Source organism: Pipra filicauda, unplaced genomic scaffold (genome assembly GCF_003945595.2).
Source record: "Pipra filicauda isolate LSUMZ 115617 unplaced genomic scaffold, ASM394559v2 scaffold139_size1960392_pilon, whole genome shotgun sequence".
In the NCBI taxonomy this organism is placed as follows: Eukaryota; Metazoa; Chordata; class Aves; order Passeriformes; family Pipridae; genus Pipra; species Pipra filicauda.
The window spans coordinates 1,498,292-1,523,968 of record NW_024103873.1 but is presented as its reverse complement, the minus strand read 5'-3'; the positions used below and the strand labels follow the sequence as shown (position 1 = coordinate 1,523,968).

The following is a 25,677-nucleotide window of genomic DNA, read 5'->3' as shown; positions in this document are numbered from 1 at the left end:
TGGCCTTAGACACTCCCAGGGCTGGGGCAGCCACAGCTTCTCTGGGCAACCTGTGCCACTTTCTGCTTGTTTTCTCCATTTCCATGCTATTTGAACCACAGTATTGTCCATAAAGACTGGATATGACTTTTCAAAAAGTCTTTGAGTATATCAGTCCTTAGAAATGCCTTTTCTTTGAGTGCTCCAAAGGAGTTTAGAACAAAGCTAGACACAGTGGAGGTGACAATGGTCAGATGAAATCACATGTCTGTGAGAGAACACGTGAGGGTGTGAATACCGGGTCATGAGAGTGTCCTTTATATCAACCAGGTGGACTAAAACCCTTTAGATGTAGGTGTGGAGCTCGATGACAGAGCAGGGCTCTGGATTTTGAGGCCAGCAAGCTGCTGTTGTTGGAACATTTTAGTTCCAGATCATTCCACAAGCAGGGTTCAAGGGTAAGCAGAAGGTTCCGGAAAATCCCATTCTTTGGGTAGACAGGGCTGAAGTAGGTGTTGATTGGCACACCTCAAATAAAGCAAGCTCTCCCTAATCTCAGTAAAACAGATTCTTCCGTAGCTGCGCATCCAGCCTGGCACTCTGGGATGGAAATGCCTCGTTTATCAGCTGTGGGGCTTCCTGAGGTCGAGGGGTTCCAGCAGGACCATGGCTGAGGAGAGGAAAAGCTTGAAAGAAAATACCTTAATCTTTTGTTGTTCCACTGCCTGGAGCTTTCTGTCCAGTTTATCCATCTGGAGGTGATGACAGAGGGGACTCTGCTGTTCTGGCGGGGTCACCAGCCCGGGCTGTGTTTGTGGTGTAGACAATTAGTGAAGTCTGATGAATTTTCTTTGGCCAGAACTGCATTGCTACTCACGAGTCCAATGGCATTGACATCATCACAGCTTTAATTCTCAATGACATCAACCCTCTGGGAAAGAAGAGGATGGACCTCGTGTTGGAACTGAAGGCAAGTGAATGTTTTGTGCAATTCACATTCACAGTAAGATGAAACATAATTTTATTGTTGGAATTATGTGGGTGTTTATTATATCCCAATATTCCTAAGTGCCAAAAAACTATGTACTTCAAAGAGCTGGAGGCAGTGCCCAAAGATTGTTTGTCACAGGTATTTCATCTTTTAAATGATGACATGGAGCCACCAGTTCTCACGTGGGGAATGCAGGCAGTCTGGATATGCTGAGGAATCCTAAAATAATTTTCTGTTAAAAATTTAAAGCTGATGAAAACTTTTCTGTTGTTGCTGAGCTTCTGCATGCACAGTGGAAGTGAAATTTCTCGTGTTACAACTAGTTTGCTAATACTTTATTGTTGTTGTTTAATCAGTTGATGTTAAATCATCAACAGTTCTTTAGGGCTGTTCATATTAATGCTGAAATAATTAGCCCTGGTGCTGGTTTCAAAATAGAGGAACAGGTTCCCTTCTAGCAACAGCAGTCCCAGAGCACTCTTGCTTCAGCCTATGCTTGAGAAATATTTCCTTTCTGACTTATTGCCCTGCCTTACACTGCAGTGTCTCCTTGTTTTCCGTTGCCGACTCACACCATTATTATGGGTAATGTGGGGTTTTTATTATTGTAAATAAAAAATGCTTTTAGACTCAATTAGCATTATACTTCAAAATTAAATACTTTTATTGGGTTTTATTGTCAGGCATGATGGATTTTAATCTTAATTGTTCGTATTAAAGTAGTCTGGTGCCTTGTGGTAGTTTCCCATTTCCTCCCTGTGTTTTCTTGGCGTGAGGAGGCTGCAGAGTGAGCTCAGTTAAAAGCAGCACAGCATGTCTGTGACTTCAGCCCTGCCTGGCCCTTGATTTAATCAGCAGCATCTTCAGCAAAGCTGTGCTGCACCACTTGGGAGCTCAGAGCTTGTGGTGATGCTGCAGCATCCTTAAAACAAAACAAAGTAACACGAGCTTGAAACAGCAGCATTTTAGAAATCTTAAACCTTGTCTTGGGTTAATTTGGTGTCTCTCGATAAGTAGGATTTTGGAAATAAACTGGTAAAAAATCCTATTAAGTTGCATAGGGCAATAATTAGAGGAGAGGGAGGTTGGCAAGGTGAGGCTGTAGGAGCCTTGTGGTGGCTGGCTGGGACAATTATACTTTCCTGTGACTCACCCAGGTAGCACCCAGGTTCTGAAGCCCTTCTTGGCACTGGGCGTGGTGGCACTCCAGCTGGGTACCCTCATTTTTTGGCTCCTGGCAGTGATTGTTGTCTTTCCCTCAGAACAATGCTTCGAAGCTGCTCTTGGCCATCATGGAGAGCAGGCACGACAGCGAGAACGCCGAGAGGATCCTCTACAACATGAGGCCCAAGGAGCTGGTGAGTCCCTGGGTCACTCCCAAGCTCCTGACTCCATTCAAGCCAGGTGCTCCAGCACTGGGGACGCTGGGATGGCCGTGTCCACCCCAGAGATGCTGCAGGAGCTCACTGGCAACTGGAAAGCCTTTCAAGGGACTGGTTGCACGAGCACAGTATCCACAGGGAATGGCTCAGCCCAGTTCCCAGGTATCACAAGTGATTAGGCAAGTGCTGTGGAGGAGAGATTCAGCATCCTGTGTAAGGCAGGGAAGGAGCATCATCTGACACTTTGGAATCATAGAATCATCACAGAATGGTTTGGGTTGGAAAGGACTTTAAAGCTCACCTTGTTCCACCCCCTGCCATGGGCAGGGACACCTTCCACTAGAGCAGGTATCCACACGTGGAAGTTATTTGCACAGGGGACAGAGAAATGAAAATTTCTTGTGCCTTAGAGCTGTCCAGTAGACCGTGGCAGGGTTTGGGGCTGGGTAATGTATTACCTGGTGCAAACACAACCAGGAGGTGCCAAGTACAGCTGGAGCACTGCTGATGTGTCAGAGCTCGGAGCTGTGGCCAGAGGTCAGGAGGTGACAGAGCTCGAGGAGAGGGTGGCCCAGAAGAGGGGGAACCAAAAGCTTAGTTTCTTGTGTCAGTGAGCTGGGCTGAAGCTGAGGTCAGGCCTGTTTATCCTGGATGTTAAGAGACATGTCCATGCTCTGCTCCCCTTGACCCTCTTCCACCCTTTGCCTGAGCCTCCTCTTCAGTGGCCTCTGTGTCCTTTTCTAGGTGGAAGTGATCAAGAAGGCTTATCTGCAGGGAGAAGTGGAATTTGAGGATGGAGAGAATGGGGAAGATGTTGCAGCATCTCCAAGGAACGTGGGACACAACATTTATATCTTGGCTCATCAGGTAGAGTTTCACCTGCAGGTTTTGTAGCACCATGAGTCACAAACTGGGAATAGCCAGAGTCTGCTTTTCCCTGGAACTGTTTTTATGGCTCATCTCTGGGACAAACTCACTGCACGTTCCCTTCTTATCAGAGCAAATCCCAATCCTTAATCAGAAACAAAAATTCTGTAATACAAGAAAATTTGGGAAATTTTCTTTTATAATGGGGAGCAGGCAGGCTCTGGACTGAGTTTTGAAGACGTGTGACTCCATTCTTGGCAGCACTGAGCAGCAATGTATTATTTTTGAGCTGTATCAAAGGTTACTTTATACTCCCAAAGAAATTCTCCTCACTGATCAATTAAAGTGTGAGCAGAAATCTTAGTCCTTGCCACACTCTGCTGGAGCCAAGCAGGGCCTTTGTGTTGAGAAAATGTGTGTCTGAAAGGTAAAAAACCAAAGGGGAGAAAAACATATCTAAATCTACTTAATACATTGATGCTGCATCTCTTACTGCATTAGAGACTTCTTGTTCCTGTGGCATCTGAGCAGACAGCCCATCACTGTGCTACAGGATGGATTTGGAGCATCCAGCAGCATTTTTGGAGCACTTCTCTGTGCATCTGCTGTTCAGTTGATGCAGATTTTCTCTTTGTCCCTGCCTGGATCTTTGGGTGATGAGCACCCCTTTGGGTTAGGGTGGGTGGAGAAGGATAGACCGAATGTGAACGTTCAGAAAGATTCCCAAGCCAGGCAAAGGGTAGGAGAGGGTGGGGAAAAGAGGAATACAACACTGGTATTAAAAAAATACATATTTGAATCATTCTGACTTGCTCCCAAAATAGAGCTGCAGGGTGTCTGGTTGGAACAGAACAAGCCTTCTGTCAACTTTGCCCTTTCCTAGCAGCTGACTGTGTACTATTTCTTTTTTTATGCCAAAAATCAGAAATTTAATATCACAGAGAGACATCTGGTGTCTCCCACTCCCTGTGCATTCCTTTATTTTAGTTGGCTCGTCACAACAAAGAGCTGCAGAACATGCTGAAGCCGGGAGGTCAGATCGAGGGGGATGAGGCTCTGGAGTTCTACGCCAAGCACACGGCACAGATCGAGGTACGGGGAACCCGGAGCCTGCCGGGAGTGGGATGAGCCCCTGGGGAGAGAAGCAGTGCAGTTAACCCTTGGACATCACACGTGACAGTGTGGCTGCACTGGTACCTGTGTGTGGACTGCCATCCCTGACACAGAATATCCCTGCATTTAGTTCTTCCCTCGGTGTTCTGGCAGCGGCGGGGGGAGCTGTTCCTGAGCTGTCGTGTGTGGGCTCTGGGATGGAGCTGAGCAGAGCTCTCTTGGCAGCACAAGTGTGGCTTCACTTCTGTTACAATTTGGCCGGTGCTGTTGCTGAATCCATGAAGTTTGTCAGAGCTTTTGCCACTCTTTCTGGATTCTGATGGCAATTTGGCCTCATGTACCATCTAAGAGCTTTGTAAAAGTAAAATTCTCATGAACAGGGAGATTTCCCAGAGAAGCTGTGCCTGCCCCATCCCTGGAAGTGTCCAAGGCCAGGTTGGACAGGGCTTGGAGCAACCTGGGCTAGTGGAAGGTGTCCCTGCCCATGGCAGGGGGTGGCACTGGATGGGCTTTAAGGTCCATCCAACTCAAACCATTCTGTGGTTATATGACTTCACAAAACTCTCTAGTAAACAATGCAGATATAACTGTTATTCCTCATACTTCCTTGTGGCTAAAATTTACCAATATTATTGAACTGGGCAACCACATTGCTCTGAAATCCATCCCAGCTTTGGTGCAGGATCCACTGGGCCCCTTGGAAATCCCAGCTCAGACCAGTATACTGGGATTAGACCATGGCATAGAAATTAGCCTTGGGGCTAAATGTAGGCCTGCTTTGAAAGGTAAATTAACTGAAACCTCTGTCGGGCTGCTGTTGTACAGAAATTTGTCCAAGTTTCTGCATGTTTCAAAGGGGAGAAAAAAAGGCAGAAACTCAAGAAATACAAGTACTTAAGAGCAAGGCAGGACTCATGGGGCTGCTGTTCAGATTGTCAGGTCGGACCGTACCATGGAGCAGATCGTCTTCCCCGTGCCCAGCATCTGCGAGTTCCTCACCAAGGAGTCCAAGCTGCGGATTTACTACACCACAGAGAGGGACGAGCAGGGCAGCAAGATCAATGACTTCTTCCTAAAATCAGAGGACCTCTTCAACGAGATGAACTGGCAGAAGAAGCTGCGAGGTGGGTCGGTGTCGTGGTCGCGGGGAGCGGTGCCAGCGGAACTCTGGGGTCGGGGTTTGGGGGTCGGAAACGTTGGCTGGGTAACAGATGGTTCCCAGTGTGGCACCAACCTCGATAATTGTTTGTAAGAGCTACTCCTCTGCATGATGGCAAGATGCTGTGATGTAGGCAATGAATGCTGGAGCAATATGGACCCTCTGGAGGGGATCCAGGGGAGAGCAGGAGGAAGGAGCACAGGTCGTCTTTTTTAAGATCCAGTGGGAAGGAACAAATCTGTGGAGGCTTTGCTTAAATGAGAATGTGGCAGGGAGAAAGGGAGAGGACGCAGCTGAAGGGAACAGTGGCCCATTCTCCTTCCCTGTGCTGAATTCCCACGTGTTCCAGGGAGGGGGGAGGATGGGTGATGCAGCAAAGTTGGAGTCGATGATCTTAAAGGTCTTTTCCAGCCTTAATGATTCTATGGACTTTGGCATCTCCAGCAATGGAGCTGTTTAAGAACAGGTTAAACATGCATTTCCCAGTGACAGTGAAGTAGAACTGGTTCTTTCTTTGGGCAAGGAATTGACTGACAGGCTAATAAGTCACTCCCAGCCCTGTGATGATAAAATATCTGAAAGCAAGCATTTTCAAGCACTGATTTCCCTCTGAGATTCCCATTGGCAGCTAGGAAATCCTTTTTAATGATATTTTAATTCATGCACTGCCACCACGTCCCCCATAAACTTTCTAACTCATTTGCTTTGGGTTTTTTTTTCTTTTTAAAAGCTCATTTCTTGTTTTACTGAGGGCCAAATGTTGCAGCTGAGGCTCAGCCTCAGTGGGCAGTGGTGAGTGGTCAGAATTTGCCAGCAGTGACCCTCTAAATTGTGAGATAAGGCAGTAACTTCCTGCTCCAGTCAGCTCCTGCCATCTGATACCACTGCTGTTCTCCTCCTGTGCATCAGCTCAACTCCAGGTTTTAGTCTAAGAGCACAGACTGGTCTGGAATCTCCTCCTAGGGCACATGTGGGAGTGCTGCCTAAAATCACCTAAGAGGTCTGCAAGAAATAGGGGAATATATGCCATCCTAAACAAATTGGCAACTTCAGCATCATCCATATATTCTGTTAGATTTTTATTTCAGCTTGTTTCTGAATTCTGCTTTGAGCTTTTTCTTTGCTCTCTGATACCTAAACACTCTGCCTCCTTCCAAGGAGGGAAAACAGTTCTATCTCTTCTTTGAGAGCATTTTTAATAGATTTTTTCCACTGCTCTAGATTTCAGGAGGACACAATTTGCTGTGCAGTAATCAGGGGGATTTTGCCTGGATGCAGAGGGAATTACTGCAAGGCAGCTTCTTGCCTTCCTTGTCAACTTACAGTCCACGACCACTTCAGACAAAGAATCTTTTTGCTTTCTGCCTCTTGGTTGTGCAGGGATTATTCAAATCAGGAGTTTTTTTTGAAAAGTATGTCTGTGTAACATGAAGAATTTCAGTGTGCAGCTGTTGGACTGTACATGGAGCTCTCTGCAGGTGTGCTGGGTCCTTTGCCCCCGGGCAGAGGGAGGGTCAGAGAGCTCCAGCCTGTGATCATTCTGGGGCTATTCTGGGCTGTTACCAGCAAAAAATACATTTTTAGGAGGGCAATGTCTCGTGCAGGTGAGCTGCTGGCAGCAGCAGAACACAGAGGGATGGGGCTGAACCTCACCCTTCATTTTCCTCCTCCTAATTGTTCTTGGGGTGACTGAGTACAAAGTATATTATTAGGGGAAGCCTGAAGTCCTTGGTCTCTGCAATTTCTGAACTTGTTCTCTGGCCACTGCTAAACCATGAATCCTTTGCCTTAAAACACCATCTAGGAAACTTGAAGTTCCCCCCAAGATGAAGAATAATCAAGTAATATTCATGGCTTGTTCTGAAGTTTATTACTATTGATGCTGTGCTTTCGGGCAAACTGAAAAGAAACTGAAGTTTTGGTGGAGATAATTTTCTATATAGACTTTTTTTTTTTAACCCTCCATTTAAAAGAATTGTTTTTCTCTTTTGCAGCTCAGCCTTTCCTGTACTGGTGTGCTCGGAACATGTCCTTCTGGAGCAGCATTTCCTTTAACCTGGCTGTCCTCATGAACCTGCTCGTGGCATTTTTCTATCCCTTCAAAGGAATTCGAGGAGGTACCAGTATTTAACATACAAAAATACGTGAACAAAGAAGGTACAATGAGCCAAACTCTGTGCCTCACTGTTTGCTTCAGTGGGAATAGGGGAACAGAAATTGGCTTTTTTAATTGCCTCAATTTAAATTGTGCTGTTGTTACTCTTTCTTGAGGCATTTGTAGGGAAAATACAGAGCCGTGCTTTTTCCTAGGGGAAAAAATTATCCAAGACAAACATCCACCTTTAATTACTTGAATGTTCTACTTTGGTTTAAAGTTCTGCAATTAAGTATTGAACTAAAAATAGGCAAAATGTTATATTTGTTGTTTTCCTTGAGCTTGCATTTCATTAATGACATTTTCCACACAGTTTTCGTGGTTCTCTGAGGCCTCTGAGTGCTGGGGGTGGGTGACATTACCCTGTGTTGGCAGGGGAGGTGTACAGGGGTGAAGTGACCTGCCTTGTGCCATTAGAAATCGATGGAGCATATGGAAAAAGAGCCCAACTCCAGCATTCCCTCACCCCCAGGAGCATGGAGGGCAGAGGTTTCCCATAGGGAACGAGGAGCCTCCATGTCCCCTGGCTCAGGACCAACCTGCTGCTCTGAGCTCCCTTGCCATGAGTGGGCAGCAGCAGGGCTTGCAGCATTGCTGACACAAGTTATGGGATAACACGTGTGGCTCCTGTGGGATTTCACAGTCCCGCTGCAACAGGTCCTGTGGAAGTTGCCTCTGATCCAGCCCGGGGGTTTGTGTGACACTGGTGGCTCTTGGAGCCAGCACAGTAAATCCTGATGAGATCCAGCTGCTCATCCCTAGATCCAGCCTCTCCCAGCAGCTGCACCCCAGGGCAGGTCGAGGGCTGGAGTTGTGTCATCAGGAATTGGGAAATCTGGAGAAATACTCAAATATTGTAGTGAATCTGTATCGTGTGTATTGGTGTAAGGGGAATGTCCAGGTGGGAGCTTTTTCCTTGTGTTTAGAGGGTTTGCATCCTGATAAAGCCTGTCAGAAGGATCTTTTAGACCAAAGTCCTGTGTTCTTGAGAGGGGGAAGAGAATAGTTTTACCTTCTGCCATCAGTGCCACTAGGCTGTGCTACCATCAGCAGAGTGGGGGTGCCCAGATCCCTTCTGCCTGGAAGGTTTCAACAAGCCCAAAGAGCAACTGAATTTTCTCTCTCTGCTTTCGAAGATCACAAGTTAAAAGGTCTTTATTTGTGGCTGCCGAGAAAGCTGCTGGTTAAATGAGTTTGTTGAGATTACAAATTGCAAGACTTGGGGGGATCATTGGCATTTTGGAAGTGCCCTACCCTACATTTTTGAAATTCTTTGTCAGGCAACATTATGATAAAATCTCTTCCTCTACTAGTTAGAATAAAAAAAGTAAAATAAATACATGTGTATCTTATATTTAGGTTAAAAAAAAAAAGACTCTTCCAAACAGACTGTTTGGGGGAAGTTGTCAGTGTCTTGAGTTGCTCAGACACGGTGAACTGAGCAGCTGATGAGCATCTGACAGTAGCAGAAGCTGTAAAACTTCTGACTTGAGGAGCAGAAACAAAACTGGATGCCTGGAATTCGGTACTGGAATGGTGAGAATTCCAGAGACAGGGAGAACTTCCTACTGGCTGCACGTTCCTCCTGCCTGCGGTCGTGTCATGACCCCCCGTGCTCCCAGCAAGGCTTTGGTGTCGGGTTGGGTGCAGACAGTTGGTGACTGACCAGCCCTTGGCTTCAGGTGCCAAGGGCAAGGACGTTGCTCCCAGCCTGTTCCCAGCCTCTCTCTGCCCCTGGGAAGGAGAGAGGAGCCTGTGCCCTGAGCCCTGCTCTGTCCTGGAAGTGACCTGGGTCCTGCTGAAGTCCTGGCATTGTCCTTGCTGGACAGCCTGGAGTTCCAGGCCAGCCCTGGGTGGGTGTTCAGGCAACACCTGAGGACTTCATGAGCTCCAGGCATTTCTTCAGGCCTGCTGGGAACTGCTGCAACTCGTGACAGCAAATATATTCCCAAGCTGTGTAATAGCTGGGATGCTCAGACACCTGTGTATGTGAGATCCTTCAGGATCTGCCCCTCCTGGCAATTCCTAAGTCATTCCTAACCGAGCTGCCTCCCGTTTTCCTCTCTCCCCTCTCCGTGCTGTTGCTGTTCCCGCTCGGGTGAGTCCATGCCAGGCTCTGCACCTTGTGCTGTGTGACAGCTCCGGTGGCAGCGCTGCTCCGGGATCCCAGGCTCCCTTCAGGCAGCAGAAACAGCTGCTCAACTTTACGCTTATTAAGTTTTAATTTCCATCTATCCTCTGCTGTCTTTATTAATCTACAGTGATTTGGAACAAAATTAAATGGCTGCTCGTGGTAGTCAGATGAGAGTAATATTTCCTAAGCTGCCTGAATTTGGGAGGGGGAGGATAAAGCCCTTAGTGAGGATCCTGCCAGTAAGACATAAGTTCTCTGAGTACATGTTTGCAGAAGGGCTGCAGGGTGCTGTGAAATTTGGGGGGTCTGGCCTTTCTGTCTGTTGAGGAACAGGTTGCTTGAAGACAAAAATTATGTCAGTTTTAAGAAAGAAGTGTCTTATTCTGCATAAACCCAGGGTAAATGGTATTTTTGGCTGAACATTTTTTACGGCTCTTTCAGGGAAGTGTATTTTTAGAACACGGGCTCGATGTTATGTAAGCAGCCAGTCTCATGGGACAGTCGAAATAGAACCAGGAATAGCAAGAGATGACAAAAACTAGTACGAGGGTTTGACCAAAAGGATTTCAGGAGACTCTTCTGTGGCTCCAGACCCGGAGGAGCGTCGGCTCCATCCTCACCTGCCCAGGCAGGGCCTCTGCGGAACACGTCTGCAAAAGGTCTCTCAGCATTCAGGTGTACCAGTGATGAACACGAGAATGAGGAATCCTATAATACGTATCATTTACATAATAACTGAGTAACAAGTTTGTAATTAAAAGCTGCTGCAGGCATTGGGCTCAGATGTTCCACTCGCTAGTTTGGAATCAAGGATGGCTGCACACGAGGCTGGAGGATGCCCCACCAAATATGACATAAATGGCACTTACTTGGTTAGTTTGGTTATAGAGGTGTTGAAATGGGTTTGTTTCCCCCCCCAGGCACCCTGGAGCCCCACCTGTCCGGGCTGCTGTGGACAGCCATGCTGATCTCCCTGGCCATCGTCATCGCCCTCCCCAAGCCCCACGGCATCCGCGCCCTCATCGCCTCCACCATATTGCGGCTGATATTTTCAGTTGGTTTACAACCTACTTTATTTCTTCTGGGTGCATTCAACGTAAGAACTGAGTGGGCTTTTTGATGTTCTCTTGCACCTTATGTAAGGGTTCCTTACCTGTGCGTGGCAAAAATAGCCTGGGACATTGTGCTGGGACTGGTGGGAGGAGTAATTCCCTCTTCGGGCTCTTCCTACCAGAAGTGCTTTGCTGTTGTTCATTTAATGCTGGTTCCCCAGGATGGAGGCAGAGCTCTAAGGTTTTGCTCAGTCTAGAAACAGCTCTCACCCCAGCCGGAAACAGGGAGTCTGTGAGCTAAAGCACACAGTTATTTACCCAAGCTTGTATCTGTTCATGGACTGAGCTGCAGAGTTTATGGGGTTGTGTGAGATTCACTAAATGCTGCATTGTATCTCATAGGAGTGGCTGAGAGAGCTGGGGGGGCTCAGCCTGGAGAAAAGGAGGCTCAGGGGGGACCTTCTGGCTCTGCAACTCCCTGACAGGAGGGGGGAGCCGGGGGGGGGTTGGGCTCTGCTCCCAGGGAACAAGGGACAGGAGGAGAGGGAACGGCCTCAGGCTGTGCCAGGGGAGGGTCAGGTTGGACATCAGGAGGAATTTCTCCTTGGAAAGGGTGGTCAGGCCTTGGAAGGGGCTGCCCAGGGAGGTTTGGAGTCCCCACCTCTGGAGGTGCCCAAGGAAGGCCTGGCCGTGGCACTCAGTGCTCTGGGCTGGGGACAAGGTGGGGATGGGGCACAGGATGGGCTCAATGCTTGGAGGTCTTTTCCAACCTAAACAACTGGGTGATGTGCCCAAGGCCTGGCTCCAGCCCATGTGCCAGCAGGACCTGCCACACAGCAGTTCTGCTGCAGTCCTGTGTGAGCTGAGCCACCACAGCTTCATGAGTGCCCAAACCCGGATACTTGTGGTCTCTCGTGGCGAGGAAGCCTGAAGGGGTTTCTCTGGCTGAGTCAGCAGCAACTCTGCAAAGATGCATCTTTTCAAAGCCCTTGTTTTTATTAACCAACTGCCCAGCTTTGAGTGCATCTTTTAGTAGCATTTCTTGTCTTCCAACACGCCCCCGAGTGCCAGGCCCCTCCCAGTCGGGGATGTGTATGAGGGGGATGGGGGTGGTTACTGGTAATTGTGGCATTTAGCAGGTTCCCAGTAAGTTAAGGCAGCATTTCTTGGTGTTGATGGCACACAGGAGGACTTCTGGGTGTGTTATCCCAGAGGGAATTGCTGAGGGAATCTGGAGCACCTGCTCCAGTCCTTAGAACCTTTTACTTTCTTCTTTGTCTTAGTCTTGATGCCCTTTGACACCAAGCTGGGGAGAGCAGCCAGGGCACAGTTTGTACTGGACATGTGTAGTTTGAGTTTGGGCTTGGTCTCAGCTGGGCAGAAAACACCACAGGGAGCAGGTTATACTGATGTGGGAAACACTGTTTGTTGGTACCATCCTGGAGTTATCTCCAGCCTGGAAAAACTGCATATTTTTCCCGAAAAGCCACATGTTGTAACTAATTTACGGTTTGTTCTTCCTTAGGTTTGTAATAAAATCATTTTTCTGATGAGTTTTGTGGGTAACTGTGGGACCTTCACTCGAGGATACAAGGCTATGATCATGGATGTGGAGTTCCTCTATCACCTGCTGTACCTGCTGATCTGTGCCCTGGGGCTCTTCGTGCACGAGTTCTTTTACAGCCTCCTGGTAGGTGTTCACTTGGCCCTGGGAATGTTTTCCTGTCTGTGTGTTTGTGAAGTCCCATCTCTGGCACATCCAGATATGTCACATAAAAACTTTCTGCTTTGCTGCTGGGAAGCTGCTGTGCAGGCACTGGGAAGAGCCATACATGGGAGGTTTTCCTTGGGAGAAGTTATGGTGGGAGACTCTGGGATTCCTGCCACATTCCTTCTTCCTGGTGTGTGACTTTTTGCAGGAACACATACTGACAGGACAAGGGGGATGGTTTTAAACTAAGAGAGGAGAGATTGAGCTTAGATATATTGAAGAAATTCCTCCCTGTGACAGTGGTGAGGCCCTGGCACAGGTTGCCCTGAGAAACTGTGGCTGCCCCATCCCTGGAAGTGTCCAAGGCCAGGTTGGACAGGGCTTGGAGCAACCTGGGCTAGTGGAAGGTGTCCCTGGCCATGGCAGGGGGTGGGACTGGATGGGCTTTGAGGTCCCTTCCAGCCCAACCATTCTGTGATTTGTACCGGCAAACAAAGACCTTTTCGTTCTTCTCAAGAGGAAAATAGAAATGTTGGTGGAACAGGAGGCACTCTTGAAGTTACCATGCTATGAGGAAGAGACACAGAGTCTTTAAGATGCTTTACTGTGTTATTAGCAATAACTGTAGCAGCATCCCTGCTTTTTGAGCAGCTGGATAACTTAGGTTGTATCCAGCCTCCAGCCCTGACACTATGGACAGGGATCCTGGCAGAGATTTCTCCTGTTTGGGGTGGAATTCATCCTGCACAGCACAATGCTGCTAAGAATAAGCACTGAAGGAGTAGATCTAGTGTTGGTGGAGAAAATGTGTCATTGTTGAGGCAAACCTTAAATCCCATTCAGAACACGCTATTTTTGGCTCTTTGTTGGGTGTTTGCCACATCCTCTGGTACCTGAACTGGGTATTTTCTGTGTTCGTGTTCAATTTAACAAATACCTGTTCTGTCATTGTCAACCAGCTTAGCCACAACCTGCCTGGGCTCTGCTGTGAGTTGTCCCCGACCCAGAGCAGTGAAAAATTAAGGACATGTCAGCAGAGAAATTTAAATACAGAATTTGGGGGAAAGATATTATGCAATTATACGCTCAATAAACTAAAACTAATGGCAATTTGAAATGAGCTGTTTTGAGACTGTGATGAGGCAGGTATCTATAAAAAAGGTAATAACAGCCTGTGTTGGCAGCTTTGTGTGTTTAGCACTGAAGCAGAAACACCTGCCCTCAGCAGGCAGGGGCTTCTTCCCAAGCTGCTGCTCAGGCCTGGAGCCCACGCAGTGCTGATGAAGAGGAGGCACAGCTGCCTCCACCCCTCGTTTTTCAAAGTGCACACAGCACAAGAAATGCCAGCACATGGTGCCAGCAGTGGTGATGGTGCTACCCGTGCTGTTGTTGGTTGCCCCCAGCTCTTTGACCTGGTGTACCGGGAAGAGACTTTGCTCAACGTCATCAAGAGCGTCACCCGCAACGGGCGCTCCATCATCCTCACTGCCGTGCTGGCCCTCATCCTGGTCTACCTGTTCTCCATCGTGGGGTACCTCTTCTTCAAAGATGACTTCATCCTGGAAGTGGACAAGCTCCCTAATGAAACCTTGCTGCCAGGTCGGTGCCAGTGGCTCGTTTCCATGGGTTATGTTGCAGAAAGTAACGGGCTGTTGTTCCTGGGGCATTGACGGGACAAGGGGAAACAGCCTCAGGCTGTGCCAGGGGAGGGTCAGGTTGGACAGCAGGAGGAATTTCTCCCTGGAAAGGGTGGTCAGGCCTTGGCAGGGGCTGCCCAGGGAGGTTTGGAGTCCCCACCCCTGGAGGTGCCTAAGGAAGGACTGGACATGGCACTCAGTGCTCTGGGCTGGGGACAAGGTGGGCATCAGGCACAGGGTGGGCTTGGTGATCTTTCTTCGGTGATCTCAGTGATTCTGGGATTCTGTGAAATAAAAATGCTTTTATGGTTGAATTTAAAAGCATTAAATGTGTAAATCAAAGTCCTGTGCCCTTCTAAACTCAAGGACAATACGCTGCTCTAAATGCCTCGTAATTACACACTGAATATGAAGAGGTACCTTGGTATCTGAGAAGTCAAGATGTCAAACCACCCATTTGATTGCCCATTTTCTGGTTTTAGATCGCACAGAGCCAGGTGAGACCATGACTGGCGAGTTCCTCTATTCAGATGTCTGCAAAGCAGGGAGCAGTGAAAACTGCTCTTCCATCATTCCTTCAGACCGTGAGTGTCCACTCTGGAATTCCTAACTCAAACCCTGAATTTTCACTTTTTTTTCCAGTTAAACACCTTCAATTTAAAAAAAAAAAAAATTATTTACAAAATCCTATGTAATAAATTTGGAAACAAAGCTATCATGAGACGAACTTGAAATATCATTAATTTAGGCCAACAGCATAAATAACATTTGTTACATTAAGTGATTAAACCAGAGAAACTTAGGAGCAAACCAGACTTTATAAAACACTGCCATACTCTTTAATTTTCTCCATCAATTGGAGAAGGAAGCGATAAAGTTTGCCTCTTTGCAAAGTTTATTATTTTAAAACATTAGGCTATTAAATGTGATCTCAGAGGATAATGCCCTGTGAAATATGGTTTATTGGCAGCATTATTCTATCTGGCAAACTAAGGAAACTGTTTTTAATATCATATCAGGAAGTACTCAATGGATTAAGTAGACAGGATAGGTTTGGGGGGTTTGGAGATCAAAAAAGTGAGATATTACTTGGGTATTGAAATATTTCAGTTTTATTTCCTAGAAAATGTTATTTCCTTGTTGGAGATTTACAGTGCTGGCTGGGAGGGGCAGACAGGGCACAACTGTTTCTGTCAGAAGTGGAGCTCCTGCATGGCCATCGAAGGTCAGCCATGGCCACGAGCCCCTGCTCACAGGAGGAGAGGGCTCTGCTTTGCTCCACTGTCCTCTTTGAGAAACTAAAATTCAGCCTGGATACAAGAAAAGCTGCTTTATTCATCTCCTATACTCTGGCTGCAGGAAGGAAAGCTCCAGAGATGTTTTTATATCACAAATAATCAACCTGGTACCAGAGTCTTGTGTGGCCAGGGATGTTCATGATGCCCCATCTTTGGCCACTGCTCTTGGGTTTTGGCTCTTTCAGGATTGCACAGGGGTTTGGGCCTTTCCAAGGCTGGCTGTGGGAAGGTGGGATCTGCTCCTGAGCATTTCTGTGATGAAATGAAGGTCATGAGGCTTTTATGGGTACAGGGAGAGTATATGAGGTTTGGGAATTTTAATTCTAGCAGTTCTGCAAGTGAAACTGTGAAATTGGAGCCTTCAGCCAAGTGAAGAGAAGGTCAAAAAAAGTGTGTTGCTTTTCTAGCAAAATGCTGTTTCCACAAGCAGTGATATTTTAGCCATTTGAAAGCTCTGAGTGGAAGTTGCCATTTTGAGTGCAGCCCAAAGGCTGTGCAATCTGTCAGGCACCAAGGGAGAGTGGAAGAGGCAACACTTTGTCCTCTGAGCTGTCAAAAAGCTTGGATTCTGTATAAACAGGCATCTGGTGATCTGAGCTGTGCATGAGAACAGGGATGGGAAGAGAGATTTAACCAAGTCACAGGCAGCAGTTCAAGCACAAAAGAAAACTAGTGGTGGGGAGAGGAGGGCAGGGATGAGATCTGCTCCCATGGTGGCTCTGGAGGGGGTCTAGCAGAGGCCACAAAGATGATGAGGGGTCTGGAGCATCTCTAATGAGGAGAGACTGTTCAGTCTAGAGAAGACTTAGAGGGGATCTCATCTACCCATATAAATGTCCCCAAGGGGTATCAGGAGGATGGCTCCAGACTCTTTTCTGTGGTGCCCAGTGACAGGACAAGGAGCAATGGCCATGAACTTCAGCACGAGAAGTTCCACCTCAACCTGAGGAAGAACTTCTGTCCATGGAGGGTGGAGAGCACTGCAACAGCTGCCCAGGGAGGTCGAGGAGTCTCCCCCTCTGGAGACATTCCAAACCCACCTGTGTCACCTGCTCCAGGTGGTCCTGCCTTGGCAGGGGGTGGCACTGATGATCTCCAGAGGTCCCTTCCAACCCCACCCGTTCTGGGATGCTCTGGGGGAACCCCAGGGGTTTGCAACAGGGGCTGGCAGTCTGAGGGGGTAGAGAGCATACCCAGCAAAGAATGGAGAGAATGATTTAGAGCTAATCTGGGCTTTGCAACGTGTCTTTGCTTGCTGTGCTCACAGAAGTGCTCACTGAAGAAATGGAGGAAGAGAACAAGGAGCATACGTGCGAGACACTGCTGATGTGCATTGTTACTGTACTGAGTCACGGGCTCAGGAGCGGGGGTGGAGTAGGTGATGTGCTCAGGAAACCTTCCAAAGAGGTAAATTAGCACTGGCTGGGGGTGGAAGAGTGATAACCGTGTAGGGCTGGGATCTTCTGCTGGGGAAAATGTGTGTACACTGCCTTGAAACACATGTAGGAACAGTGACGAGGAGGGACCACGCTCGTCTTTGTAACGTGGTTACATCTCCGTGGGATCAGATGGAACAGCAGCCAGTTCATACAAGCTTCTACCCATTCTATTTTAGGGATTCTTTAGCTTGTGAGCTGTCCAGAGCGGGGCCCAAAAGAACAGAAATGGGGCAGCCACCAGTCTGTGCTTTGGGAGTTCAGGAGCTGAAGGAAGAGGTAGAAGCTTGTGAGAGGCAGCAGATGGAAATGCTGTGGTAGCTGCTAGATGCCAGTGGCACGAGTTTCTGTGGGAGCATCCCTAGGGAAAGGTCATGTGTCAAATGGAATGGATGAGAGGACAAGGGACTGAGCAAATTCAGTGAATGGTGTTAAATTCCAGTAAAATACATTATGGTCCACACTGATGCTCTGTTGATATACAGCAGGTAATATAAGGATATAATTTGGATGGGCTTCAGGGAGGGGTGAGAACAAATTTCCATGTGTGAGAAGAGTTTTTCCTCTTGTGAAAATGAGAGCAGTCCAAAAACTTGGACACAGGAAGAGCAGCTTTGTAGAGATCCCACACTGGTAGTTGATTAATTTGGTTTTTCTTTAGTGGCTTTGCATTTTAGTTTCACTTAATGGTTTGAGTTGTGAGTTACCCTTGGAGAGCATCAGCAATGGATCCTCTGAGGGGAGGGGGTGTGGGGTAGTGCAGTGGTAGGGGTTAGGTGGGCACCTATTTGAGTTGGTAATAATTAAAGTTTCTGTCTTGCAGGAACCTCTCTTTGCTGCTAGAGTGATATATGATCTCTTGTTCTTCTTCATGGTCATCATTATTGTCCTCAACCTGATTTTTGGGGTGATCATTGACACTTTTGCTGATTTAAGGAGTGAAAAACAGAAGAAGGAAGAAATTCTAAAAACTACTTGCTTTATTTGTGGTAAGTGTGGAGACACACTTAAGAATAAGGGGTTACTCTGTGTGAGTCAGGGATAGCTGCAAACTCACAGGAAAAAAGTCTGGAATTACTGGCTGTTCCTCATTGCATTTCCCAGCCAGTCCTTGGGTACCACGTGCACTGGAGCTTGGCAGCAGAAAGAGCTAAGGAATGCTCAGGATACCATTTTTCCTCAAATCTTTACTTTCTGTTCCTCCTCTGCCTCAAAGAATAGTTTCCTATTGGAACAGGGTTGATTTGAGTGGTGCCTGTCCTGTGAAAGTTTTTCCGGTCAGGAGATTGGGAATGAAGGTGCTGTGGTTGACTGACATGGTCCTGCCATGTTGCATAACACAGCTGGCAAGGGGGAACCTTTGGAAGATGCTGCAAAGCAAACATTGCTTTTGCTATCAGTTTGCCTAAAAATAGGAGATGTGTTATCAAAACCACAAAGTGGTTGCATACAGGGCTGCTACCTTTTTTAACCAACATTTTTCTGTTACATATAATAAATATGAGCAGTACTTGTTATACCTTCTTTCTCCTTCCCTTTCTCTTCTCCTTCCCTTTCTCTTCTCCTTCCCTTTCTCTTCTCCTTCCCTTTCTCTTCTCCTTCCCTTTCTCTTCTCCTTCCCTTTCTCTTCTCCTTCCCTTTCTCTTCTCCTTCCCTTTCTCTTCTCCTTCCCTTTCTCTTCTCCTTCCCCTCTTCTCTTCCTGGGCATTTGTCAGAGTTTATCCCTGTTATTCAGTGTCCATTCCAGAATGGTTGTGACTTTAACAAGTGTAGCAGCCTGTAGAAATGAGCTTTGTCCTTTAGAGCTCCTTTTGCTGGTCCCCAGCTGGGCAACACTGAGGGTTGTACGTGTGTCCCTCTCGTAGGTTTGGAGAGAGATAAGTTTGACAACAAGACAGTCACGTTTGAAGAGCACATCAAAGAGGAGCACAACATGTGGCACTATCTGTGCTTTATTGTGTTAGTGAAAGTCAAAGATTCCACAGAATACACAGGACCAGAGAGTTACGTGGCAGAAATGATCAAGGTGAGTTTGCAGTTTTGCTGTTTTCTAATAGATTAGCCCGATCTGCTGGAATATGTGGTAGGTGTAGTGCTCTATGTTGGATTTATTTTGTCACTGTACCTGTGACTTCCCAACCTCCAAAACAGTCTGTGTGTGCTGGAGCAGGTGACAGTGAGTAGTGACAGCCAGGTAGCCTCCCTGGTTTTAAATCGGGTGAAGAGAAGCTGTTCTGTCTTAAATCCACATTTAGGGAGAGTATTTTCAGCCTGATGGAAGTGTCTGAAGCACAACAAACAGGTTATAACCTATCCTGGTTTAAATACCTCCAACTGACTTGTAGGATTTATTGTCATATGATTTGAGCTTATTATTGGAAAGAACTACAATTAATATTTACACAATTGGAAGAGCTTTTAATGAGAGAATTAAAAGCCTTGTCTCTGCCAAGCTGCGGGTTCAGAGCTCGTGGAATTAGATCCGAAACCCCAATCACTAATTTGTGTGTCTTTTGGCTGGGGAGCAAAAGCTGTTTGATTTATAGCATTTCAAGGAGTGATTTTTTTAAGAGCAGAACACTTTTCTGACTTGCCTTTAGCTCTCCTACCAGAGGTCCCAGCAGGCTTTGAGTGGGCGACCCGTCGTGTCCCGGCCGGGCTGTAAATCCCCCCGAGACCTCGGGCAGGTCAAACACGTTATTTTGGGGTCACCAAAGTGTCCGTCCTAGTTCTGGATTCCTGCCTCAGTAATGAGGGCTTAAAGAAATCTTGTGAGCAGTCACCTGATAGAGGATTAGCACAGTGAGATAACCAAGTGCATCACTGCTGCCTTCCAGCCTGGCTGATTATATTGCTCCCTTTCTTTATCCCCCCACAGCATGCATGACTTCAAGGGGGAAGCACTGCACTTCTGAAGTGTTTTTGCTTAGAAAAAACAATTTTGTGTTGTGGTTTTTTGCTTAGAAAAGACAATTTTGTGTTGTGGTTTTTGCTGCTGTTAAAACTAGTTTTAAAAAAAGTTTCAATTAACTGCCAATTTATTATTTCAGATTACTTCAGATACAGTTCAAATTAGATAAGAGCCAAAAATTAGTCATTGAATATGTTTGCATGAAACACAAAAAACTGGAGAACTTTTATCAGAGTTCCCATTCATTAAGTGTCAGCAAGGGCTAATTACTGTGTGGATGGGAATAGGGATAAATTATGCATAGCCCAAGTGTCTCATGCAGATGCAGTTTGATGTAACCATGTGCTCTAGGTGGAGGTTTGGAGTGTGTCTGTAGCTGGTGGGTTTTTTGCATTTCATGAGCCAGTTTTCAGTGGAGAACTGACAGCAGGGTCTCCCCAGGTGCTGTTGAATGGGTGGGGTGTGGAATAGGAAGGGAATTTGGTTTGCACTTCAGTGGTCAGTCACGACACAGCCCCAGCATGTCCAGGGCTCAGGGAGCTGTGTCCTGACTCCAGAGTTCTCAGCAGTCCTTGTATTCCTTAGGAGTGATTTAGCAAATCTTATTCTGCAAATTGAGAGCAATTTCTTTCCATTATCCTTTAACATTAAAAACATTCTTTTCTGCCCTAGAAAATCTGGGTGTAAAACATGATGAATCTGTTTCTGTACCAGACCTGTTTCAAATCCTCCTGTAAGAGTCAGAAATGTTTTCTTCTGTTTAAGATGTATTTAGGGGTGGCTTGGGGCCTGGTCCATATGGTACTCAAGCCTTCTGTCTTCATAAAATCCCAGAATGGTTTGGGTTAGAAGGGACCCTCAGGATCATCCAATTCCACCCCCTGCCATGGGCAGGGGCACCTTCCACCAGCCCAGGTTGCTCCAAGCCCCGTCCAACCTGGCCTTGGGCACTTGCAGGGATGGCGAGTCCACAACCTCAGCCTCTCTGGGCAAAGTCCCATGAATCCAGAAGGACAGGCCAAGGAAAAGCCTTAAATATGTGCATGATTCCCAAGGTTGAGATTCACCTGTGGAAGTGATGGGATCCAATGGGAACCTGTGGTTGGGTCATGTCCCCAGCCACCAGATTCTCTTGGAAAGCCTCCTTAGGGCATGACTGGGTTTTAAAGGGATTTTCTTCCCGTATTTCAGACTGAAGGTGGCACTGTAACATCTTGGATAATGACAAAGATGGGGCATGGCTTTGCCATGGGCTGTCAGGTGGGACCATCGCTCAGCTGCAGTTTATGCCCATTTTTAGGAGTTGAGGGTAGGAAACATCACATGCCCAGATCATATCCTGTGATGGCACAACACACCTCAAGTGTTTCACCTGTGCTCTGACTCCCAACAAAATATCTTGAGAAAACTCTTGGATTTATGCCCTTTAACAATTGAAAGAAAAAAAAATTAAAAATAGAATTCAAAAAATTTCCTTTGCCATTTAGTATTTGTGGGTTGTTCCAACACCACAGAAGAGTAAAAAAAATGAAGAATTTAGGAGACTAAAATTATATCCACCATCAGTTTGTGAGTTGCATCCAGTGCTGCTTGTACAGTGCTTTAAAAATATTTTAAGCATTGTGGTATCAGAAGAATCCTGGACAACTTCATTTATGGAGGTTAGTGAATATTCAGGAGCTTTGAGTGATCTTGAATTTTGATGTTTTCTTGACTAAAAATAATGTGTGTAGAAAGGCAGTTTGGAGGATTCCCACTGTACTGGATATGGCAGAGCTGGATCAGGCTCATAGTGTTCACCCTGCACCCTGCAGGAGCCTGACCACACATGAAAAGAAATTGTAGCCTTGAAAATCAATGATTAACTACAATTCTTTAATGAATTTTTTATTTCTTCATGGACAGAAGCTCATTAAGTTAATACACAGCATGTGGAAAGAAGTCAACAGGTACACTTAAAAACAGAGTTGAATCTTCAGAAGCATTTTGAGCACTGCAAGACTGACCAAAAAATCAAAACTAGAAAAAAAAAAAAGCAGTGATCTGACCTGAGCAACCTGGGCTAGTGGAAGGTGTCCCTGCCCGTGGCAGGAGGTGGGACTGGATGTGCTTTAAGGTCCCTTCCAACCCAAACCATTCTGGGGTTCTGGGATTGTGTAAAACAGAATCTGATGCACTGCACTGACAGTGCTGGTGTGTGGCTGTGACCTTGCAGCCCCGGAGCTCCCAGTGCCACGATGTTCTGGTGCCAGGGTGGGTGTGTTGGTGGGTCTGTGAGCTCGGGATGGTTTGCTTTGGTCCCGTGTGTGTGGGCTGGGCTGCCCTGGGCTTGTAGCTGCACGTCCAGGCTGTGATCGGAGGCTGGAATTCACTGCCAGCTTTTCCCCCGTAAATAGGGATAATATTCCCTTTCATCAGCAAGGTGAGCATGTGCCTGCTGTGATAGACTGTGTAAAACTCGGGATATCTTAGGAATCTTTGCTGGGAGTCACTGGAGCAGTGCAGGGGGGAATGGGGCTGCTGGGGAAGCTGAGCGTGTGGTCACACCCGAGCTGCTGCCCTGACTCATCCCTGCCCTGCAGTTCCCTTCCCTGGAACCTCGTGCATGTCAGGAGATGGCAAATGGGTTTCAGCAGCTTGGCATGGAGCAGCTCCCCTTTGAAATGCATCCTCAAGCCACCTCCTAATATGGATTTAATAGCACAGGCAGTGCTGCAGGATGTGAGAAAACATCTCTTGGTAGCAGAGATGCTCTTTAATTCCCGGTGTTTATAAAGCTCTCCTGACTGAACTTCCCACCTGGCTTCATCCCTCCAGATGGGCACTGCAGGCAGTGGGACATCAGGATGAATCCATGTCCTGTGAGGGGTGTTTATGTGGGAAGGATGCTGATGGTGCTGCAGAGCTGGCAGCCCAGTGCCTCCTGTGTTTCCCAGGAACAAAGGCCCCCGATTCCTGTGGCTTTGTAGTCACCAGGGAAGATCAGGTGATGTCTGAATAACACCCTGTGTGTGGGAGGGGGGATCCACTTATCGCCTTGGCCAGACATTGACATCCACACCCAGATGACTAATGTGAACTCGCTGCAACTCCCTGCAGATTAGTTCATTTAAAGGGCTTATCTTCCCAGCCTGTCTTGAGAATTCCTCCTGGAGTTTTCTGCCTTTGCCTGCAGTGGCTGTGGCAGCCTGGCCAGCACAGCTGTCACCAGGGCCTTGGCAGAGCTCTGCCACAACCAGCTGTGTGCAGGCATTTAGAATATGTAAAATTTCTCACTCTGCAGCTCGATACATAGAAAACCACACAGGCACTTGGGTTTTGTGTGCATTCCTAAGCTGTCTGCAGGCAGCTGCACGGGCTGTCACAGCACAGACAAATATTTGCATGCCCAGCTCTTGCATACCCTGAGCTGCACCTTGATCCGCGTGGGTTCGAGCCACTGTCGGGGGCTTTGTGACACAGATGTGCTTATTAAAAAATAAAGGCTGCTTTGGAAAAGTTTCCAGCACAAAGCTTCCTGCCGAGCTCCTGCAGTTTCCACAGGTTTTTAATCCAGGCAGGATCTGTGTCATTAACACCCTTTATTACAAAAATGAGGCAGAGGTGTGAGGGTTGCCCAAGTTCCAAGATGCAGAGCGAGGGTGCTGAGTCCCGTCTGGATTGTGTTGTCATTTGAAAATGAACCATTTACAAATAGGAGTGATGGCAGAGATATCCTTCAAGAAATTTGGAATGGAAATGAAGGCTACAGACTTCCTTTTGTGCCCTAATTCGCCTCTGTGTAAAAACCTAGAGATTTAACTATATTGTTGGGCTTTTTTCCTTGTCTCTTGAGGTCTGTGCTGTAATGGAAAGTGCTTCTGATTCCTGGTTTGAGTGTGACTTGTGCCAAGGCAGAGCTTCCTGGTAATCAAAGACAAGGTTCCATCAGTCAGTGTCAATATGTCCTTCCAGAAGTGCAAGTTGGAGTTGAAACCTCTCCTAAGGAGTTAATCATTGGCCCTGACAGTCACTGTGCTCTGAAACCCAGCAAGAGTGTGGGATTCAGCACCTACAGGAGGCTCAGGTCATGATGGCTTTGCAGGGTGACTGTCCCAGACTCTCCATGAAATAGAATTCAGCAGGAGGTGGCCAGGACTGGGTTTGGACTGCAGCACCTGCAGGCATGACAAGGGCAGGCCATGATGCTTCACAACTGGGACATTTCAAAAGGGGCTTAATGATTCCAGCACTGGTGACAGATGCATACACATGAAATTAGAGTCCGAGAAAGTGTTAAAACTTAGTTATGTTCATCTGACATTTGTGCCTGGAAATCCTGTACCTGGGGGCAAAGTCAAATAGGAAAGATTTGTCATATCAATACTTTGCAAACCAGTAGAGAACAGCCCGTGCAAATAACTGTTATAGATGAGGAAACTGGGGGTTTGGGGCTCCCCGTCACAGTGATGCTGGTGCAGACTGGGAGGGGAGGAGGAGGACTGAGAAGGTCAGGATGTGAACTGGAGCTGACAGTGCTGAACTTGGTGGTGTCCTCCCAACAAGCTGCATCTTGAGATATCTAGGCAGAGTTAGCCAATATAATTACAGGGTTAATCAACAAATAATGGCAGAGCCACGGAAGAGCCAAGAGGTGTGTTTGGCAGCAGGCCCTGGGCTGCTGGAAACACTGTGTCATAGGCACGGGCTGAGCTTCTTGTTCAGATAGCGAAAGAACTTGTTCCACCCTTGGAATCATGGTTAAGGTGCAAACCAGGAGCTGCACAGGGAGAAATGGTTGGTCAACCTCATCTTCCCCAGCACTGGCACAGGGTGCCCAGAGGAGCTGTGGCTGCCCCTGGATCCCTGGAAATGTCCAAGGCCAGGTTGGACGGGGCTTGGAGCACCCTGGGCTAGTGGAAGGTGTCCCTGCCCAGGGCAGGGGGTGGAATGAGATGATCTTTAAGGTCCCTTCCAACCCAAACCAGCCTGAGATTCTTGGGAGGTATGTGAGCTGGCTGCCCTGTGGTGGGCTGCAGGATGCTGGCAGTAACCTCACATTGGCCCAGTGCTTGGTTTTCCCTGATAAACCACCCGGTATCCATGCTGGGAATCTTGGGCATCCCCACTGACCAGGCAAAGGTTTCCCTTTGGCTGAACGTGTGGAAGAAAAGGGCCTGGATGGATGAAAGCAGGAGGAAAGCTTGGGGCTAGATGTGGGGAATGGGATGTTAGCATGATGTGCTGGGGTTTGGGTGGGTCCCAAACAGCTGGCAGGGTGGGTGCCGTGTCCTCGCTCCTGGAGCTCTGCCAGCGCCTGCCTGGGAGAGGGGAAACCATCGAGGGTGACACACTGGGGAACACGAACCGCTGGGTCTGTGGGGCTGGGTGGGACCAGAGAGCCCCGGGGGGCCGTGTGTGCCCAGGAGTGTCCCGGGCTGGGCTGAGCTGTCCTGAGTCACCGCTGCCGCCTCCCTCCCGGCAGTGCCGCAGCCGTGAGCCCCTGGAATGTGGTGGTGTAACATGGCCCACCCCAAGCGGGGATCCAAACACCCAGAGGGGGTTGGTGTGGAGAGGTGGCCTTGTCCTTCCAGCAGGAGTCAGGATCCCCAGCTTCAGGGATCCCCAGCAGGGCCGTGCCCTGCAGCCCCTCAGGCTGGGTGGTGCTTGGCTCAGCTCGAGTGAGTCACCTGCAGCAGAACTCCCAGGGATGGCCAGGGAGGATCACTTCGTGCAGGGACAGTCATCCTCCACTTGGGAATGGTGTCTGTCTCCAGGTTCCCTGCTCTGCACCAGTATAAGTGGCACTTAGGTATTTAACCTGTGGCACCAGTGCAGAGGAGGTTGGTACACCATAAACCCTGTGTCATCAG

General features: G+C 47.7%; 1 protein-coding gene across 11 annotated transcripts in view; it reads left to right on the top strand.

The window, feature by feature from the left end:
* The window catches only part of ITPR1 (inositol 1,4,5-trisphosphate receptor type 1), a 163,756-nt gene that overhangs the window by 127,626 nt on the left and 10,453 nt on the right, over positions 1-25,677 (top strand). For all 11 annotated transcript variants that reach the window (XM_039378492.1, XM_039378491.1, XM_039378488.1 and 8 more), the window contains 13 exons: positions 839-949; positions 2,233-2,328; positions 3,097-3,219; positions 4,207-4,311; positions 5,264-5,456; positions 7,486-7,608; positions 10,701-10,876; positions 12,358-12,522; positions 13,947-14,142; positions 14,663-14,764; positions 16,746-16,885; positions 17,738-17,903; positions 18,780-18,940. In XM_039378492.1, coding sequence (XP_039234426.1) covers positions 839-949; positions 2,233-2,328; positions 3,097-3,219; positions 4,207-4,311; positions 5,264-5,456; positions 7,486-7,608; positions 10,701-10,876; positions 12,358-12,522; positions 13,947-14,142; positions 14,663-14,764; positions 16,746-16,885; positions 17,738-17,903; positions 18,780-18,940 — 1,857 coding nt within the window. The remainder of the gene's footprint in view (positions 1-838; positions 950-2,232; positions 2,329-3,096; positions 3,220-4,206; positions 4,312-5,263; positions 5,457-7,485; positions 7,609-10,700; positions 10,877-12,357; positions 12,523-13,946; positions 14,143-14,662; positions 14,765-16,745; positions 16,886-17,737; positions 17,904-18,779; positions 18,941-25,677) is intronic.